This window comes from Dreissena polymorpha, chromosome 5, assembly GCF_020536995.1.
Source record: "Dreissena polymorpha isolate Duluth1 chromosome 5, UMN_Dpol_1.0, whole genome shotgun sequence".
NCBI lineage: Eukaryota > Metazoa > Mollusca > Bivalvia > Myida > Dreissenidae > Dreissena > Dreissena polymorpha.
The window spans coordinates 45,572,409-45,594,117 of NC_068359.1; the positions used below are offsets into that span (position 1 = coordinate 45,572,409).

At 35.3% G+C, this 21,709-nt stretch overlaps 1 protein-coding gene and 1 long non-coding RNA gene across 4 annotated transcripts; one reads left to right on the forward strand and one right to left on the reverse strand.

The window, feature by feature from the left end:
- Positions 1-1,446: 1,446 nt before the first annotated feature.
- Positions 1,447-16,536, reverse strand: LOC127880504 (uncharacterized). Of its 3 annotated transcripts, none has more exons than XM_052427809.1 (11): positions 16,156-16,536; positions 15,379-15,537; positions 14,766-14,823; positions 14,446-14,598; positions 12,071-12,309; positions 8,996-9,113; positions 7,873-8,039; positions 7,627-7,692; positions 6,479-6,566; positions 4,718-4,867; positions 1,447-3,947 (listed from the first exon to the last, which is right to left on the reverse strand). In XM_052427809.1, exons 2-11 carry the CDS (start codon positions 15,502-15,504, stop codon positions 2,200-2,202), a joined length of 2,913 nt encoding a protein of 970 aa, XP_052283769.1. In that variant the 5' UTR covers positions 15,505-15,537; positions 16,156-16,536; the 3' UTR covers positions 1,447-2,199. The 3 variants fall into 3 exon arrangements, with proteins under 3 accessions (XP_052283769.1, XP_052283768.1, XP_052283767.1); XM_052427808.1 differs by having other exon boundaries at positions 1,448-3,947; positions 4,697-4,846; positions 16,156-16,535; XM_052427807.1 differs by having other exon boundaries at positions 1,448-3,947; positions 4,697-4,867; positions 16,156-16,535.
- LOC127880540 (uncharacterized) lies at positions 16,243-21,613 on the forward strand. The gene is made up of 2 exons (XR_008049567.1): positions 16,243-16,389; positions 20,808-21,613. It is a non-coding gene; the product is annotated as an uncharacterized LOC127880540 (long non-coding RNA).
- The last annotated feature ends 96 nt before the right edge of the window (positions 21,614-21,709 follow it).

A 21,709-nucleotide genomic window follows, 5' to 3' on the forward strand; every position in this document is an offset into this window, starting at 1 on the left:
GATTAGCACGCCTGCTACAGTAAATTTTTAATACTCTTCCAAAAACATTCGCTATTGCTAGGGGCAAAGAATCTGCAAGGTCGTTGTCCCAGTGCCCTTCTTCTTGAAAGAAATTTACTTTTGATATGTACTTATCCCTTTTATTGGCACAAGTATTGTTCGGTAAAAAATCTATGTATGTATCTAACTTTGCTGATAGATGATCACATAGTTTCTGTCGAAGAATTTCTGGTGATTCAAAGTCACAAGTTGAAACACAAACAGCTTTAAACAGGCGATTTTCAATCGCTCTCTATTCTTACTCTTTTCAATCCATTGCTTGCTACCAATTTCCAGTATATTCAAAAACGGCACCAAAATAATTACAATCATGTAAAACTTCTGTTTGCTGACCTTCAAATGCCGATGTTTCAGATGGAAATAATCTACCCCGTCTACGAAACACCTTTATTTTAGGTTTAACAATAGTTACATTTCAGTGCAAACGAAACTGTTATAAATATGTGTAGAGCTATATGTCTGACTGTTAACATTACATGATACCAATGCTGAACGCGACTTAACTTGTTTACACATCAGTTAAACTTTATCAGAGTTATATAAGAAAAGTAACCTGGAGTCATCGTTGACTTTGAAATACACACTGTATGCATCATTTTTACAAACGCTACAAACGACCAGTGCTAGACCCAAGCAGTATTAAAAGTATTCAAATACAAAAAAAGTCAAATTTTTATAGAGGACATTGACGGGAATAGCAGAGTAAAAATAAGCACACATCTTTTGTCATTATTTTCTTAGTTTTTCCCTTTGCTTTTTTATTAAGTCCCTCGGGTAGTGCCGAATTCTTGACTTATTTATTGTTTTCAATTTAATCGTCGTATAATTATAGATGACTTTAACGAAAATGCCAAGTACAAGCACCATAACTGTCTTCAGTATTGAAAGAATTATTGCCCTTCGTTTATGTTTTACGTGTTGAGCACCTTTTCATTATTTTTAGAGTAATTGTTCTTTGTCAATTTTCTGTGTTTATGTAAATTTACAAAACTTGTATGTGTTTTCATAGTTTGAAAGTCAAGATGGGAGCAGTGGTCTAATGGTAGGCCACTGGCTTAGGGATCGAGAGGTTCCTGATTCGAATACCGCCCTGACCACTGGAATTTCCTTGAGCAAGAAATTTATCCCACATCTGCTCCTCTCCACCCAGGTGTATAAATGGGTACCTGTGAGGGAAATAAGCCAATGTGCTGTGGCTGCATACTGCGCCAAGATGTTAACGGATGACTTATGACCCAGAGATCAGGGAAAAATGTAAAGCGCCTTTGAACGCACATCTCGAGTATGAAAAGGGCGCGAAGAATTGTTTTGACCTCAAAGTGTCTTTTTTTATATACCACATTTATGTGTGGTATATATAAAAAAATGACACTTTGAGGTCAAAACAATTCTTCGGGAACTAACACGTCAATATTCAGTGATATATAGATACGTTTTAAGACATAAAACACTAGCAAAGTCTGGCAGGAATTTTTTTCTTGAGATATATATATTATTGACTTTCTGTTCTTTCATATTGATTCCTTTTATTGAAATATAATAATAAAAGATTGGAATAAAACAGGCACGTAAACGTGTGAGCTGACGAGACTATAATGTAGATTCAATACAGTTGAATTGAACTCTGAAATTGGGCATCTGTTAAAGAATTGTTTTACATGTGGCGGTTCATTATTTAACCTTAATTGGGCGAGAATAAAACGTGTTATGAAATATATACTATAATTATGTCACAAATACACTTAAGTTGTAACTGTTTAAAATATAAACAAGATATAATATAAAACAAAACATATATAAAAGCAAGCGTTTCTCAATGGTACTAAAATATTTAGCTTTTTTAGGAAGAAATTACATTGTATCCAATAATTTATTGTTAAATAGACTGTTTGAGGTACATTTTGTATCAATTCATTTTGATTCCAATGAAACCTCTGTAACTCGAGGTATCACAGTGATCAAGAAAAGGCGCAAGTTACCAAAGTAACCAGACTAAGAAGTGAACAATAATCAATAAAATATAAATATTGCGTTTAATTTGTCGAGGGTATTTCGTCCTAAAATGATAAACCTCCTCGAGTAATATAGGTCCAGTTTAAATTGTACCCGGGATAAGTACACAAACGGTTTGCTTGATGATCATCGCTTAAGTTCCTGAAGTTCCTCAGTATAGTTTTCATTGATCTTGCTCATTTTGTCCATCAGGTCGTCATTGCTTGTAACAAGTATACTTCCGGTTTCCGGTGGAATCCAATCAGAAATAGTGTTGAGATCCGAGGGGATGGATAACGCCTTCGGTTTTGTTCTTAGTTTTCCACTTTCAATTGAAGTTTTGGTAACATCAAATGTCGTAAACTTGTCTAAAGCAGGGAAATAAATCGACGTTTTTGCAACTTCAGCGGTAGCAGCAGAAGAAGTTGTATCTTTGTTAGGTCTAGCATCGCTTGTTTTTGAAAGGTTCTGACTCATGTTGGATAGAGGATGTATATTTTGTTCGCCATAATACGGATCTCGAGAGTAATTACTTGAAAGCCGAGTTTGCAAATCCTGATTCAAATGGCCATAGCATACTGGAGTGCTATGGTGGTTGAAAGTGTTATATTTACAGTCGAATTGCATGTGTTCTGTGCGTGGAATCGCACATGCTATGTTTTGCATGGTAATGTCATTTTGTCTACTTGACCAGTCGTGTGTATGTGATATAGGCACCTTTTCATTCATTCCTTGGTACTCAAATGAGGGGCTAAAATTCGCCGATGGTTCGTAAATAACATACGGTGCGTTGCTTTCAATGTTGGAGCCCTGTCCTCGAGCAAGCAACGTCAATTCGTTATCATAGTCCGTGGGTTGACTTCGTATGCGATGTTCATGTATGCCAGATGTGTATGGTACAGAGTATGTTTTAATATGCAGTCGTTCATTTTCGTTCAAAATATGCCGATGTGGTGCGCTCATTTGATATGATTGTCCGCCTCTGTCATTATTTAATGAAGATTGATAAGGTGTTTGATCGCATTGATGAAATTTATTTCCACTGATTACATTTGGTACATATCCACCCTGTTCGCTTGCGACGTGTACTTTACGGCAGCTTTCCTTAGGTCGCGCTCCATTGTAGGATATATCCGAGATAGAGTCATTAAATCTACTTAGTTTCGTTTTAATACGTGCTATCTCTTGTTGTTTAATTTCTGGACTATTTTCTCCTATATCTTGCATACATGGTTTATGTTGAAAACCGTCTCTTTCGCATTTGGTAGAATTAGGTTGATTGATACCTACAAATGGCTTACTATTGCGTTCTCCTTCACAGATAGGTTTTGTACCTTGTTCGCTCTCAGTTTTAGTATTTATGTTTTCACAATACGACACTGGTGAGGCATCTTTAATAGATGATTCTAGATCTTTATATTCAGGAGTGTTTTCATAAGACTGTTTTAATCGCGAAAATTCGTCCTCTTCCGAGTCTATACAGTGTATCTTAGATAACAAATCGTTCATGTTTTGCAAAAGCTCTATCATGCTTTCTTCAATACATTTCTCTTTATAAGGTGAAGGAAAGCAAGAGAAAGTAACTGGTATTACAAATAAATTATTTTCCTGTGTTTTCTTGTGAATTGCTCTCGTTAAAAGTGTTCGAAAATATCGGTTCGAATTGTTGTCGGTACAAACCACGATGACGAATTTAAGGCCGCCGAAAAGCCTGTCCAAAGCTGTTGTATCGCCATTTAAGCAATCAACGGGGATGGGGGCTAACTTGCATTTACATTCTTTCTCGATAAAGTTTTGAAAGTCTTCCAATACTTTAACATACTTCCGGTCCGTACTGATGTTGCTACGAGAAACGTCGAGAAATGGGTGTATCACAATTCCTTGGGGCTTCTGGTCTGCAAAGGAAATAACATATTATATACGACATCTGCTGTACATGTTTATATATATATATATATATATATATATATATATATGTATTTGTCAATTATTTTATACCCAAATTTAATCTCGATAGATCTACACGTTCACTTCGATATTTTATGTGTCTTTCGCAGCAGAATTAGACTTTAAATTGTTAACTTGTATTCATCTTATATTTTAATTTGTTTCAATGATGAGTTTAAAAGGACTTGTTCATAGATTTTGGCATGTTTGAAGTGTTTTTTTAATAAAATGCTTAAAATGATAAATCCAAGCATCGGATTCAAGAGCTCCGGTATAAAACACGAATGAAATTAAAGAAATGAAAAAAGAGAAAATAGTTAATCTCACATAGGCTCGAACCAATGACATTTATGTTAAAAGGCTATAGCTTAAACCACACAGACATAAATTATTTATTGGTATTGGATTCTGTATTTTTTACACTCAATATAAGCACTCCACGTAATGTCACACGATATAACGAAAACAACAGAACTCTCCAAATTACTCAATCGTTTCGCGTTTGTAACGCTTTAAAATTTTATCAATTTGTAAGGTTGATTATTGGTAAACGAAATTGTATTTTTAGACTAAGTTTATGGCATAAGTGTTATTTCGCTCACTGATGTACATTGTTCATTCATTTTTTTATATGTGTAAAAAAAACTTCATGAATTGTAATTTTGACAAAAGGTGAACAAGTTCCTGGTTAAATTACCATGGTCAAAAACACGCAAACCATATTTTGCTCGTTTTCGTCGTCGACGAAGACACGACCTCGAAGTAACAACGGTCAGCATCAACACCAACATCACACCGACAACACAGCCGACCACCATGGTAACGATTTGCGTCGGTTGCAAGTCAGCTAAATAGCGGAGAGGAGATTCTAATAATAGAAAACCTAGGCTAGACGATCGTTTGTTCTTGAGACGATAGACATCGACTAATATATTTCTACCACCAAGATTTCGTGTAACATAAATAATCATATACACACGCGGGTGGACGTGAACGATGCATCAGTATGGCTACATCGAGATTTTGAAATCTATTTTGTGAAGATAGCGGATTTGTGGAACAAATTATTGAAAAGCGGAATACTTTCGTTCAGGTGAGTGTTGTATTGTTGAATGTATGAATTTTGGCAATGTCTATTGCCACATTATTTCGAAACTTTAAGACACTTGTTGAAAAGCACACTGACCAAAAAGTTATTAACTGGAACAGCAGTCAGCATCTATTAAATGGTCAAGTTCGAGATGTATGGTCTCTTATCTAGTTTTTATGGCACATGTTAACACATGCCTATGAATTTTGTTACATCGTCCGTTGTAAAACGAAGTGAAATTTAATTCACTTGCATAACTTGAAAGCACATTCAACGAGAAAAGAAGAATAAGAGTGACTAATAATAATGATGATGATAGTTCACATTATCAGAAGTTATCCTAATCGAGTTAGAAACGAAAATAAGAACAATATTATGTATCAAAAGTGTAATCGAAACCTTAAATAACATTGTCTTGAAACGTATTGTTTTCATTATATATGGCGTAAATAAAACTAAGGGCGTTTCGTGAAAATAAATAAATAATTGTTTCTGCATGCCATCCACCGTGAAAGCCTTCTATTACTTATTTAATGTATTACTAATTTTGCTAAAGATATTGAAATCATGAATAGTTACAATCACTAAAAGAGAATTATTTTATCTCAAATGATAATTTTTGTTATTTATTTCACATTCTGACATATATATATATATCAGGTAAAAAACACATTAGGTGTATATACAGAGGTACGATTTTTTAAAAATTCATATCCAATACACGCGTGTAAAAAAGCAGTTTGTAAATAAATCATCTTATACAATTTTTGCAGAAAACATACGACTTTGTCCGCGACGTACAAAACACACATATTTGCAAACAAGTTGTATTCTGTTCATTATATTAAATGTATGTATACCCAGAACACAGTCGTTTTTATTAGTGTAATAGTCATATCCACCTCATTCCGACCATCTTTTCCTTTAATAGTTTTGTTATTAGTCCTTTTTTCTGTCGACAGACAGAGTCTACATGCCACGGAATCATGTGGTTATATCTAATAGTCAGCATCAAGATTTATAAATTCAACAATTAAAATAATAATCTGAATAAATATGCACCGCTTGACAACACATTCAACTAAAATCCGTGTCTTTACTACATTAACATCGATTTCTCGCGTCAACCTTACTGATGCATCATGTACGTCCACCCCCTTGGCATAAAGGCGATTAGCGATGTTCAAACAGTTTTTAATAAGTTTAAGCTGCATTGATTAACTTCCTTAATAATAAATTGTGTACAATATAAAATTATGCTTTTTGAAATCGATTTTTTCCGCGCTTAAAGGAAGTGTTCTTTTTTTCTTTACAGATCGTTATTTTGTTTCATTACTTTAATACTAGAAAGCAGAATCCAGTTTATAAGCTCAGGAACAGTTCATTTACCTGCGTTCTTTTCAATTTTTGTTGCGTCAACTGTGTACGATATGACTTCCGAGCAGTTGTATGCAGCAGCACAGGTTCTGGATACAACCTGAATATTGGATAGACATTATGTAGTAGTAATAGTACTAGTTGTAGTAATGAATAGATTCAAAAGTAGGAGCACTCGTACTTGTTGCAGTAGTAGCAGCATCAACAGCGGCAGCAGAAGCAGCAGTAGAAGTAGTAGTAGTAGTAGTAGTAGTAGTAGTACTACTAGTAGTAGTAGTAGTAGTAGTAGTAGTAGTAGTAGTAGTAGTAGTAGTAGTAGTAGTAGTAGTTGTAGTAGTAGTAGTAGTAGTAGTAGTAGTAGTAGTAGTAGGAGTAGTAGTAGTAGTAGTCGTAGTAGTAGTAGTAGTAGTAGTAGAAGTAGTAGTAGTATAGTCGTAGTCGTAGTAGTAGTCGTAGTAGTAGTAGTAGTCGTAGTAGTAGTCGTAGTAGTAGTCGTAGTCGTAGTAGTCGTCGTCGTAGTCGTAGTCGTCGTCGTAGTAGTAGTCGTAGTCGTAGTCGTAGTAGTCGTAGTCGTCGTCGTCGTCGTAGTAGTCGTAGTCGTAGTCGTCGTCGTAGTCGTCGTCGTCGTAGTCGTCGTCGTCGTCGTCGTCGTCTAGTCGTCGTCGTCGTCGTCGTCGTGTGTCGTCGTCGTCGTCGTCGCCGCCGCCGTCGTAGTCGTCGTCGTCGTCGTCGTCGTCGTCGTCGTCGTCGTCGTCGTCGTCGTCGTATTCGTCGTCGTCGTGTCGTCGTCGTCGTCGTCGTCGTCGTCGTCGTCGTCGTCGTCGTCGTCGTCGTCGTCGTCGTCGTCGTCGTCGTCGTCGTCGTCGTCGTCGTCGTCGTCGTCGTCGTCGTAGGCCGTCGTCGTCGTCGTCGTCGTCGTCGTCGTCGTCGTCGTCGTCGTCGTCGTCGTCGTCGTCGTCGTCGTCGTCGTCGTCGTCGTCGTCGTCGTCGTCGTCGTCGTCGTCGTCGTCGTCGTCGTCGTCGTCGTCGTCGTCGTCGTCGTCGTCGTCGTCGTCGTCGTCGTCGTCGTCGTCGTCGTCGTCGTCGTCGTCGTCGTCGTCGTCGTTGTCCTCGTAGTCGTCTTCGTCGTAGTAGTCGTAGTAGTAGTCGTAGTTGCTTACCTTTACGAAATACACGCCATGTGATATGTCCTTAAACACTGTTCGATTGGTATCCCACACAGAAATCTAGAAAATAGGGCGAAAAGTATGACAATAATTTGTACTAATTTGATTGTGACTTTTATATATTTTCTATACTGTTTAAGACATTCTCGTTGGATCGCTTGACATTAAATGTAATTTTGAATCACGTTATACAAAACGTAATCAGAAGCTCAACATACTGAAACTAAAATTAAATCTTACTTGGTTGGTTGGACCGCAGCCCCTTTCTTTTGTACAGAGGGTTACATCGTAGCCAAGAGAAGTAAAATTCCGGGGCTGTGGCTCCACGATGACCTCTATAGTTCTTTGACTCACATTGAGATTGGTGGCCACCGCTGGTCGCCAGTTCTTACTGTCCATGTATCGAACTGATGCAAATGAGTGTGATTTTACTGATTTTTAAGATGAGAAACAACAACGCACACACACACACACAACAGAACAACATATGTGTCATGTACAAACGAAAACTTCGTTACAAGCACGATTTAATGTTGCTATTTATCTGACAAAAAATTGAATGCATTCTTCCAATGTTGCCCTTTGTGCACACACAAAGGTTAATCCACATAACTGAAGTTCGTATTCAGTTCAAAGAATCCATATCGCCCATTGGTGCAAAAAGGTACCATGTGCCTTCTAATTTCAATATCACATGGTACCTTTCTGCACCAATGGGGCGATATTTTATTTATTTCTTATTTGTGTGAGCATAGCAACCATCATGTTTCTATAAAGAAATAACTTTCACATTCCCAGTTAGCGCCTTATCTACACGCCCCGTTCTTTCAATCTGCATTAAGTACTGTTTGAGTTATCACAGGATCCATATTTAGTTGTTAATTATTTCTGTAACCATTGCAACCAAATATCTTGTCTGACGAAAACGCTTCTTTTATTTTTGACAATATCCAGATACTTTCCACTTATTTCTGAAACCATAGAAACCATAGTTTATGTATAAGGAAAAGCTGAAATGACGTTCATATTCCCAGTATGGCTTTTTTATCCACATACTTATTTTCATTCACCTAGCTTAAAAACGTTTTGAGTTACCGCAGGCGCAAGCACGCACGGAGAGACGCCTATAATTTATCATTCATTTATATATATACCTTCTTATTTCTGCGGGAGATTATAATAATGCAACAGACATGGTTTGTGCTTTAGGTTTATCACTCATCGACAAGCCAATATCCTTAGTTTTATGCTTATGTACCCCGTTAAAATAGGTAATTCTTTATTTATAAATAATTGCGCCGTTGTTAATTTTTTGGGTATAGTTTTCCGTTGAATTGCCATAATGTTAATCCTTCATCCTTACCTGGTAGCGTAATATAGAAATCACGTGATCGCCCATCAGACGTGTTCAAACTCAATATGTAGGTATATTTGGGGTTAGATATATCCAAACCAAACATGCACCGGTAGGATATATTCCTCTGAAAATGATACCAGAAAACCAATGTTTGTATATATATATATATATATATATATATATATATATATATATATATATATATATATATATATATATATATATATATATATATATATATATATATATATGTATGTATTACGTTCGGAAAAAGAGCTTATTATTAGTAATAAATCCAATCCAATCCGATTGACACGTGTGATCTTGATTACGACAAATGCAATAATTTGAAGAAAACAAATTCATGTTTAAAAGCACTGTTTGCATTGTCTACCTTAACGTTTTAAACTGTGTTATATGTATAAAAAAAACATAACGCATAATTTTGCAAGAAAAAAAAACAACATAAATATTTAACAAAATATACTTTAATTTCAATCCAATCGACGTCAGTAGGTACGTTTTAACAAACAAGAAGGCCAATAGGCCAATGTCGCTAACCTGATATCTATAGAATCTAACATTGTAATTGTAGATGGTGTGATTTTTGTGGGATTAATGTAGTTTGTTTTATGTATGCCACATTCTTATTGTGGTCTAATACAGTATGAGAACAAATTTATGTTTTTAACAATACATATATTATCAAAACATTTATACATAGAGTGGGTCAATTTTGACCGAAGTCTCGTGATTTAAAAAAAACTAAGCAGAAGACCACCATACGATGTCGCACAGAACAAATTAAACCCCTGATCTTCTCAGTTTCAGAGAATAAGATTTTTAAGGTAATTTACTTAATAAGTCTATATAAATCATGTAACACTTTATTAGATAAGTTTTTATCCAATGCTCATAGTTTAAACAAACTTGGAAGAGGAAAACTATATAATGCTAAAAACAAATATTAAACACCTGGCCCTTGCGGCTACAGGTAAAAAGAAGTGTGAAGTTTATCTATACCCTCTGTTCATAAATAATTTGACCCCTCATCTGCTGTTTCAGAGAAGAATATTTTTGTAAAGTCATCAATACTTACATTAATGGTGTTGTGTATTAAGATAATGCCACTACGCCACGCCTACTTGTAAATAAAGCGTAGCAACGCCCCGCCCCATATTCTTCATAACTGCATGTTGACCTCTGATCTGGTTAGTTAGTTGTTAGACATTGATCGCTTCTATCGTTGAATGATAATGGTCAAATGCAATTGTCAATGGCTGACAATAGAAAAGTTCGCGAATTCGAATTAGGCCAACGTGTCTTAGCGCGAGATTTCAGACCTACTTCAAGGGGAAAATGGATCCCTGGGTCAATAGTTTCTCGAGATGGTCCACTATTATACAAAGTAGATATCGGGAATAATATGACATGGAAACGCCATGTTTATCAGCTTCGCGCGTCGGAAATGCAGAAGTATTCTCGTATAAATGTACCTGTTTTCACACCCTTAGAAACTATTTTAAATGCCGCGAACACAAATGTCAGTGACCTTCAGCCGGCACCGAATTCGATGGAAATAAATGAGTCCCGGGATAATCGTAGTAATGATACGGATTTACGATTGCCAGAAAGACGCTATCCATTACGCAATAGAAGACCGCCCGAACGCCTGCAGTACTAATGACACTGATGGTTTAATGTTCAGCCAATAATGTTTTATAGTGGCATACAGACATTAACTTTAGTTGGCAAGAGAGAAAGACAGGTCATCAACCTGTGTCGAATTCGGACGCTCACTTATGTTCTTTGGTTGCATGCTATAATGAATAAAAGGTCATGCTTAGTTAAGAGGTCATGAACTTGAAATGGTCAAGGTTTTATTGATTATTCATTATAATTGTTAGAATTGTGTATATTGATATTTACATGTTAATGCATGTGTTTGTATGTTCATTTTTATTTACATGTATGATCAATGAAATTAATAGGGGAGAATTGTTGTGTGTTTAGATAATGCCGCTACGCCACGCCTACTTGTAAATGAAGCGTAGCAACGCCCCGCCCCATGTTCTTCATAACTGCATGTTGACCTCTGATCTGGTTAGTTAGTTGTTAGGCATTGATCGCTTCTTTCGTTGAATGATAATAAAGTAGCCACGGAAATTATATTCGTTTCACTTCGTTTGTTTACCCAAACACAACAAATGGAAATCGCGTTACCCCTAGTGCGGGACGAATTTGGGCCCCATAGACATGATTTAAACATTTTTGGCCAACGACCAACATACTATGTTAAACACTAAATATCAGACCACTGACCTATAGGTTCCAGAAAGTATGATTCTTAAAGTTATTGTTTATACTACTGGACACTAGCGTGTCCAGTTTTTACCAAATGTGCATAATTAAAAATGGTAGAGGACAGCGATAAAAAGGATACATGCCAATAACCAAACCTCTTAGCTTTGCGTTTTCAGAGTCGGTTGAACAATGTTTTCCATATTTATTCCTAAGAAAAACAAGTTACTATTGCGGTTTGATAGAAGAATGATAAGGCGTTGAAAGGTTTTACCCCTGTTAAATTATTTGAAAAAACTAAGTAGACGACAGCAACACAATGTCACACCCCAAATATTAACGTCCTGACCCTTGTGGTTTCAGATATTATTTTTTTAGTTTGTATTTTAAAAATTTTGTTCGAGCTCCTTTGACCTTTATATGCAATGGTCAGGAACGGTTTAAAGAGCTTTGAAAGAGGATCACTTAAACATCATTCCTGTGAGGTGTCATAAAACTGCCAGTGGTTCAGGAGGAGAAAGTTTTAGAAAAAAAAAGGACGGACGCATGCACAACGGCCGACGAACAACACGGTATTCTGAAGCACTGTGTGCTAGTTGAGCTAAAAAACGCACTTCAATGTCAAGTAATGAACAGTATTTTTCTTCCGGTTTTCACTTAAATAGTTTACGTTACTATCCTTCTTGAAATACACGGATGTTAAATTATTGAATAGTTCAATGTTTTATATATATTCTTCAAAAAAATTATACAACCTATTTTTGCGAAAAACTAACATACCGGATGGTCCACGTCGTAATGAGTGGGTGGGGAATAATTATGGAAAATGAAGATTCTCTCGCGAGGGCATTTGTAGTAAAAAGAATCGCGGTACGCCTCCTCCCATACGCTGGAAAATTTTAAGAAGATCGCGTTGGGATGCTGGTAATGTCCTCCATAGGTCATTTGCTCCTTGTTCCCTGAGTATAAGCGTCCATCTTGTTTCGATTTGTCTTGGTCAATAACGCCAGAGTGAATTGCTTGAAAATACATAAATCCTTTTGGTAAAATGTGCTGCAGAAAATAAACTTTATGTTTAGTTGATATACCAGTAACAGGTAAGAATATAGATGAATACAATAACGTACAATGAATCATCAGGCCAAAAATATGCTAGCGCCGATAAATTGTTTCCATTAACCAGTAAGACATGAGCTTGATCAGAAAAAAATATCCGTTTGCTGTCAACGAGATTGGTGTTGATAATAATTAAACTGACAATACAGATTATATTTATAAATTTGATAATCGGCAACGTTCTTTTAAATGTATTTAGTTTTAACATAATAGTTTTACGGCGATGAATTGCCCATCCGAAGGCGATAAGCCCTGAGCTATCCTTAATATGTGGTATGTGCATTGTGTTTCCATGTAAAAGGCTTATGGTCAAATGACTAAAACCAACTTGATTTTTAAGGCTCTCTTTCCTTCTTATGCATTATTTATTATTTGGGTTATTTTTAGTTCTTTCATTGTGCAAGTTGTTTTTCCTAAATAGATGTATCGGTGCCCTCGTATACAGTGTATACTTGTTAGACAACCTTAATAGAAGTGCATTGTACGGTGGCATAGAAGTGACATTCACTTCTCTTCTTTTAAATTGCTCTCCTCTTTTTTCTATCTCGTGGCCACGAGTTAGCTATGTCGTGGCCACGAGATAGAAAAAAAGGAGTGCAAAACTAAATAAAAGCGGCGTGCAATTAAAAAAGAGCGGTGCAGTAAATAAAGGCAGAGTGCATTAAATAAAAGAGGAGAGAATTTCCGTCATCTCGAGATCCCGAGTTAGTCAGCCAATCAAATGTTGCGTAACATGTGTAAATATTCTGTAGGCATATATATAGCTGGTCAAAGCAGGCAAGGCTCTGATATAACATAACATACTACTATTAGTACTACTATTACTGCTACTACTACTGCTCCTGTTGTTGTTGTTGCTGCTGTTACTACTACTACTACTACTACTACTACTACTACTACTACTACTACTACTACTACTACTACTACTACTACTTCTACTACTACTACTACTACTACTACTACTACTACTACTACTACTACTGCTGCTGATACTACTACTACTACTACTACTACTACTACTACTACTTCTACTACTACTACTACTACTACTACTACTACTACTACTACTACTACTACTACTACTGCTACTACTACTACTACTACTACGACTACTACTACTACTAGTACTACTACTACTACTACTACTACTACTACTACTACTATTACTAACATCGCCACTGCTGTTACTGCTCCTCCTCCTCCTCCTACTACTACTACTGCTACAACTACTACTGCTGAGTAGTAGTCGTAGTAGTAGTAGTAGTAGTAGTAGTAGTAGTAGTAGTAGTAGTAGTAGTAGTAGTAGTAGTAGTAGTAGTAGTAGTAGTACTAGTAGTAGTAGTAGTAGTAGTAGTAGTAATAGTAGTAGTGGTAGTAGAAGTAGTAAGTAGTAGTAGTAGTAGTAGTAGTAGTAGTAGTAGTAGTAGTAGTAGTAGTAGTAGTAGTAGTAGTAGAGTAGTAGAGTAGTAGTAGTAGTAGTAGTAGTAGTAGTAGCAGTAGTAGTAGTAGTAGTAGTAGTAGTAGTAGTAGTAGTAGTAGTAGTATCAGCAGCAGTAGTAGTAGTAGTAGTAGTAGTAGTAGTAGTAGTAGTAGTAGTAGTAGTAGTAGTAGTAGTAGTAGTAGTAGTAGTAGTAGTAGAAGTAGTAGTAGTAGTAGTAGTAGTAGTAGTAGTAGTAGTTGTAGTAGTAGTAGTAGTAGTAACAGCCGCAACAACAACAACAACAGCAGTAGGAGTAGAAGTAATAGTAGTACTTTTAGTAGTATGTTATGTTTTATGAACTTATATAAGATTCTTGCCTGCTTTGACCTGCTATATATATATATATATATATATGCGTACAGAATATTTACACATGTTACGCAAAATTTGATCTCGAGTTAGCTATGTCGTGGCCACGAGATAGAAAAAATAAGAGAGCAATGTAAAAGAAGAGAAGTGAATGTCACTTCTATGCCTCCGTAGCATTGCGATTTTTCATATTAAGTTGAGTATATATGCAGTTTGACTACAAAAATAGTGTGCAGCTGATCAGAAATACCTCGTGGTAGGCGAAATGTGATCTCAATAGCTAAACTGTCGAAACTGTCTAATTCACGAATCCAGTACGAGCTAACACCAAGCAGGTCAGGTGCGTCGAATAGAGTAGCAACATCTTTTCTCAGGGAGTTCGTTTTCTTGAAATTGATTATTTCTGGAAATGAATTTACAAATAATGTAAAATAAAAAAGATAGTTCAATTACATATGAAATGCAAGTGCTCTTTCTTTAATTATTGACGTACAATCCTGTTAGTTTACTATGTCAAGACATGTATTTCAAAAACTTAACGAGAATAAACAAGTAATGGTAAGGACTTACCTTCTTTATGTCCAACAGAGCAGTTGAAAAATTCATTGTCACCATCGAATCTTATAGACTGAAAACGACAAACAGATTGTAAAGAGTCAATAATTTGTGCAATTAAGGTACATAGTTCACTACTCCAAACATATAACAATTCAATAGTATTTGCTTAAAGGCCACACAAAGGCCAAAGGTTACACAAACGTACATATTGTCCATGGCATAGTTAATTTCTTTCTGCTATATAAACATATAATGTTAACAGTACGTGTTTAGACGCACTTTGTATTAAGTATGTAGCTGTGTGCTCATTTATACACAAACTTACATAAACACGTCACGTATGCGTTGATTCTATCCTTTTTTAAAACAGGAGCCTCATGTTACTAACTTAATGACCACTATAAAGGTCAACACTAAATCATTTTCACTTAACTTTTCTGTGTGCATGTGTGTTCGCTTATATGCATATACATGTATGTTCTTGTAATTAACCAACAAATTCGAAGTTGCCATACTATTGTAAAGATATAATAGAATTTGTAAAACATATTTGCCCCTTCAACGTTAACAAATAGTCCATCTGATAAATTAACGGACACAATTAGAAAAAGATCACAAAGTGTACCTTCTGTGAGCAACTCCGGGCCTCCATGTCACATCGTTTAATCGTTTTGGGTGCGTCGCAATCAACCTCTGATCTGACTGCCGCAAGGGACAGTATCAGTGGTATAAAGTATGTGCACATAGACATGACATCGGGTCTTTCAGGTGTTTGAAAATTTAACTAAAACGAGAGCAATTGAAACGCATTATAGATGTATCGTACAATGATTTACATCATGCATTTTTAATATATATGGATCGTGCTCTGTGAAAAGGGTGTTTAATGCATGTGCGTAGAGTGTCGTTCCAGACTTGCCTGTAAAGTCCGCACAGGGACGACACTTTCCGCCTTAACTTAATTTTTGCTAAGAAAATACTTTCTTGAAACGAAAAATATACAAGTGGAAAGTGTCGTCCCTGATTAGCCTGTGCGGTCCGCACAGGCTAGTCTGGGACGATACTTTACGCACATGCCTTAAACCCCTTTTTCACAGAGCACGGCCCATATATATAACGACTATTAACAGGCAATCATTATTACAATTAATCTGCATCAGTTTTCGAATATTAATAGCCTGATGAAATGTACATACGAGTATGCCTTAGAATTTGATTAAACAGACGTATGGATAATAAAAATGTATGTACGTTAAATCTGGATTCAGTTATTTCTGTGTATAATAATTTCCTATATCGATCTGTTTGAATATGCACAAATACTCGCTAAATGTTTAACGTTTGATCTAATCGTTGTGTTTTTAACAACAAACATATATTTCATCACCGTTTATATACTCACGTTGTGAATGGATTATCCGATCAGTTCAGTGAACAATCTTTATTTCTACCAAAATACCAAATAATGTCTCAACCCGAGCGTAACTGTGTTTAAGTAAACTTATTAGAATATCAATCCACTGAGAAGCACAACAACTAAAGAAGAATTTAAATGTACACAATGGTGCTCCATATATACATGCAGTTTAAGAATATTAAAACCTTCGTGTTGTAGCAAACGGCGCATCATTGATTGGTAATCATAAACATGTGCTATGGTCTCCACTTTCAAAACGGTTGTAAACTTCCTTTGCCCGTCGTGAATGTATTTGTACTCTTTAATAGATTATGCATAAGTAACCAGTAGTATTTAGGTTGACACAATACTTCCTCGTTGAGATAAAAACCTTTGGTATTGGCTACCCTTACAATAAACCTCGGTCAATAAAGCTGTGTGTATTGTGGCGTATTTGGCGAAATACCTGTTAAGCATAACGGTCTTTGTGAAATAATATCGTGGATTCAATATTGATTAAAAACTTCCTGTTTAAAATTTGAAATGTGATATGATACTAGAAATAAACATGCTTAGTTACATCCACACTTGCAAATGTTTAAAGGAATGTACATTGTTTCTCTTATTTCAGTATAAGCTAAACAATATGAATTATTTCACACAAGAAATGTAGTCGATGATCAGCTATTAGAGTTGTGTTATTGATATGGTGTGCGTTTTTGCAATCATGGCAGAGTTCTTGAGATCGACTCTACAAATTTCACCGAAACAATAGAAAGGCATATATAATTTGTTACTCCCCTGAGACGGACAGTTTTACAGCAAGAGGCAATGAATCTTAATAAAATCAGAAATAATCTGAGCTTATTTTTAATACATCTCCATGCAAGTTATCTGGGATTTAAGCGTTACAACAATATGTGCATACTGTTCTGCATGTTTATTTATGTTAATTGGTATTGTAATGACTACAGATTTTCCAACATATTTTATGGTATTATTTTGTTTTCCTGTCGCTGATTGTTTTAAGTTTAATGAAAACAAAATTATGGAGTTATTTGTTTTGATCCGTCTTCATGCAACGCCAATCAGTTTTCACTTTTAAACATTCAGTTTAAATTCAACTTATTAAAAGTGCACCTGAAAAAGAGGAACGCAGAATCGTAGGAAAACGTGTTTTTATTGAGGATATCACTGAAAATCCGGTTGTAATCGGTTGGAAACAAACAATATAGCGATTTTTATTTTGGGGTCGAGTACGTTAAAGTACGAAAACGACCTACCGGTAATAAGTATTCATGATTCGACACGTTAATTCAAACCTAAACAAAACAAATGCGGATAGAAGGTAAGAACAAATGCAAATACATCTGTTACAGACGGAAACTGAGTTGCAACGCTACGTTTTTTGCTAAATCTATGTATTTATCTTCCATATACTTATAATGTTTAGCGAAAGCTAAATATAGATATAATTTGCATAATTCGCGACGCTGCAATGATTTTCGCCTATTGCATGTATTTATGATCATTTATATAATATTGTATCGATTCAAAATCGATTTTGACCAGGTTTTCGATGTCAACCTCGATAAAAATAGATTTCAATGAATTTATGTAAAGTTTATTTCTCGCTATACGATTTATATGCAAAATAACGATCTATTCCGCGAACGGGGACTTTACAACGTCAATGATATGCCTAGATCCAATGAGGAAACGTTGTCTCCTAGTATAATTTAAATTTTATGTAAATTTGTTTTTCAATCAAGGTCTACTCTAATTCACGGCGTTGAATGGATTCAAATATGCCACGTATTGAACAAACACATTCGATGTGTTTATGCAAAATCACTTTCAACATCGGGTTTGACCAATACAATTTTAAAATGAAACAAGAATATGCACTGTTTTAACTCAGCTAATTAAAAAACCCAGCAACATTATTCAGAAACAAACATTGTGTTCACTTTCAAGAAAATAAGTCATGCAACAGTGAACAAAAATGATATTTTTTTCTATAAATAACCAAAGTTTTAAATTATTATTTGACCAATCTCTTGCTGTTTTGTTTATCGGTAAGATGTCCATTTTAAACGATTTCAGTAACTATTGTTTTAAAGTATGTCTGAAATCGGGCTCTAAGTACTTGCATTAAGCTGCAAAATGCCCATGATTTCCAAACAATATTTTCAGATCATAAAGCTTTGCTTATATTTACTGCAAAATACACTTAACCTTTCTTTGACTATGGGAAATAGGCAGCGTGTCGTGACTGTTTGAATGACTCTGAAAACGACACGACCTGCCATAATGACGTTGTTCATGTATTGCTTTACAACACAAAATAAGTATTGATGCAAAGCATCAAAGGGCGTCGGGAATTTCAGTTTAAAAGGCACTCAATGAAGTTACATGAAACGATTTTTTTCTACTGTAAATATTAATATATTGGCCGATTATTTTAATCAAAATAGAAAAAAGATACTGGTATAATCATTATCTATGATTTTGTGTTATAACCCCGAAATAACCATTATCTATGATGTTGTGTTATAACCCCCAAATAACGCCCAAATAACCAGTATCAATGATGTTGTGTTATAACCCCCAAATAACCATTATCTATGATTTTGTGTTGTAACCCCCAAATATTCCATAGTTCATTTTATTAACATTGGTTTCCTTTTTTTACTGGCATCTGTGTGCAATTTTCATTAAATGGAACAAAACTGTGTATTTAAAAAAAAATCTGCTTCATCTCACAAAATGCGCATTGATAGTGTCATCTAAAAAAGTCCATACCAAAGGGTCCATACCACCTGGATAGTTATACGTGTCGCGCTTCGCGCTCTATATGTGGTTCTTAAAAAAAACTCTAAGGAGTGCTTGACTCTAGGGAAACGGGTTGCTGGGACACAGCTCCTCCTTGATTAGCGGCTGCTTCCTTTATCACAACTCATTGTTACAATCAATAATACGTGTCGCGCTTCGCGCTCTATATGTGGTAGAGATAGTACTTAGGGCCTATGATAGACAACCATAAACAACAACAAAAATACATGCAAAATAGATGTGTTGTTTGCATTTATTTGTTAATATAAAACACGTGTATTTTTATAAGATATTTAAGAGATGTAAGAAATTTTAATTAACGTTGTCACCACGCGGCATCCATTAATTTTAATAAAAATGTGCAACGTTGTATTTAGGTCGCATTAAAACGCAGTATTTTTAAATTCTATTTAACATTATATCTATATATATATATATATTAAAAATATAAAATATATAAATATATAACTAAAATGAATAATATATTTAAAAAACGCTCCCCGTCTGGGAATCGAACCCACCAACTCCCGATCGCTAGGCGGACACCTCATCCACTATACCACGGTGACTGTTGAGGTGTAAGACAAAAATGTTGAGTATTTATTTAAAGTTTCACCGGTTCGCGTATTTGCCCAGTCCCTGTGGTTTTTTATTAGTGCCCAGTCCCCGTGTTTAGCTATTAATTAAAAGAATTAACTTTGCATTATTGGCAATAAATGTTGTAAAAAATATAATAGGCACAAATGCAGTACTTAATTACACTAATATACAAAAAATATATTCTTAAAACAAAAACATATACATTCATCCGTACAATAACTGCTCCTCCCATAAGCGAAAAAAATGCATTACATACCAGAGCGACGCCAATAAAACTACATGAATGGAAACAACTTGTGTTTAATGTACAAACAGGAAGTTGTGTGCGAGATTTAAGCCATGTATATTAAATATAAAACTACCAATAAACAAGCGCTTAAAGTTACAGAACTGACATGAGGAAGTAAGGATTTACCTTTGGATATTTACAAATGATAGATAAAAAACGCAGACGATTATGAATGGACAATTTAGCACAGGGTGTCCTTTTGAATTCCTACACAATGCCATTTTTTGCTGAAATGCCAAATTGCCCGCGTTCTGAAAATAAGTACAACTGTACTTGCGATGTTTCTTCGCAGACGGGTATGGCCAGCTTTGTTGGCATTGAATCATTAGGAAGAATCGCAGATGTATGTAGTTTTTTTATAGAACCAAAACATGTTTTCACCATTTAATAAATGGTATTGAATAATTATAAGTACAACTAGATTACACACATAAATTAGACCAATACTAACTAGGGTCATGTACTATGACTGGTAGCAAAAGAAAGATTATTTTGGTACAATACACTCTTGTTTCAATTAAATTGCATTTTGATTATCCCTACAACTTATGTTATGTTTCAACGCTTTTCTAAAAGTTTTTTTTATATACGGAAACTATCAAATGTCGAAATTAGTATAAAAGTTATCGCATTGCTTTAACACTTCAGCTAATCCATGCGAAACAACAATTAAACTGACTCTCAGAGTGAACGCACTTTCTATTGTTTTGGTGACACGAGTAGAGTCGACCTCGAGAACTCTGACATGATTGCAAAATTGCGCACCATATCAAATACACGACTCTGATAACTGATCATCGACTACATTTGTGTGTGACATAATACATATTGTCGAGCCTATACTTAAATAAGAGAAGGCGTGTACTTAACACTCGCATGTTTTCTCGGATGGTGTGAAATGGCTTCACGAAACAACTAACTTTTCAATTTTTAGGATTACTGCGTTAACAACTGCGATTCACGAGTACACGCCTATACGAGGACACGACCATAAGAAGGAACACTTCCTCGTCTTAAAATTGCTTTTCGTAGAAAAAAATATTGTGCAATCACACCAAATGTGCGATAGATCCAGAACAAAGTGTCTAGTCGTTGGCAACAATAAAAAAATAAAGGTATCCACAAAACCAGGATATGTGTGCATCCTGAATAAAACAAAAATATGTGTATATACGTACTATGGGATGCGCTAAAATATATGATGCATCGATTTCTTTTTCTGAAAGACATTTACAACATTATTTTTAACAATATGTGCCTGTTATTAAAGGGGCCTTTTCACGTTTTGGTAAATTGACGAAACAACTGTTTCAGATTCGCATATTTTCGTTTTAGTTATAATATTTTAGAGGAAACAGTAACACTGAACATTTACAACGCTATAAAATTCCATTTTATGCATCTTTTGACGATTTAAAAACCTGAAAATTTTAAAGCGTTGCAACGCGAAACGATTGAAAAAAATTTAAGAGTTCTTTTGTTGTCGTTGTCGTTATATTTTGGGTTGCTACGAGGATAGCTTATATAAAATATAAAATACATCACGCATTGTATGAGCACGGATGGTCGAATTGTCTTAGCGATAGACTTTTACTTCAGGGGTCAGTGGTTCGAGCCCAGTTGATGGTTACTTTATGTCTTTCTTTAATTGTATTCTTGTTTTTACTGGAGCTTTTAAGATCCAATGTTTACATTTATCAATATAAAGCATTTAATGACAAACTTCAATACATGTCAAAATCTGTGAAAAGGCCTCTTTAAGGTATGTGACTACTGTAGATGTCATAATCCATGAACTATCACGTGATATTAATAAATTACAACGGGATATTGGTA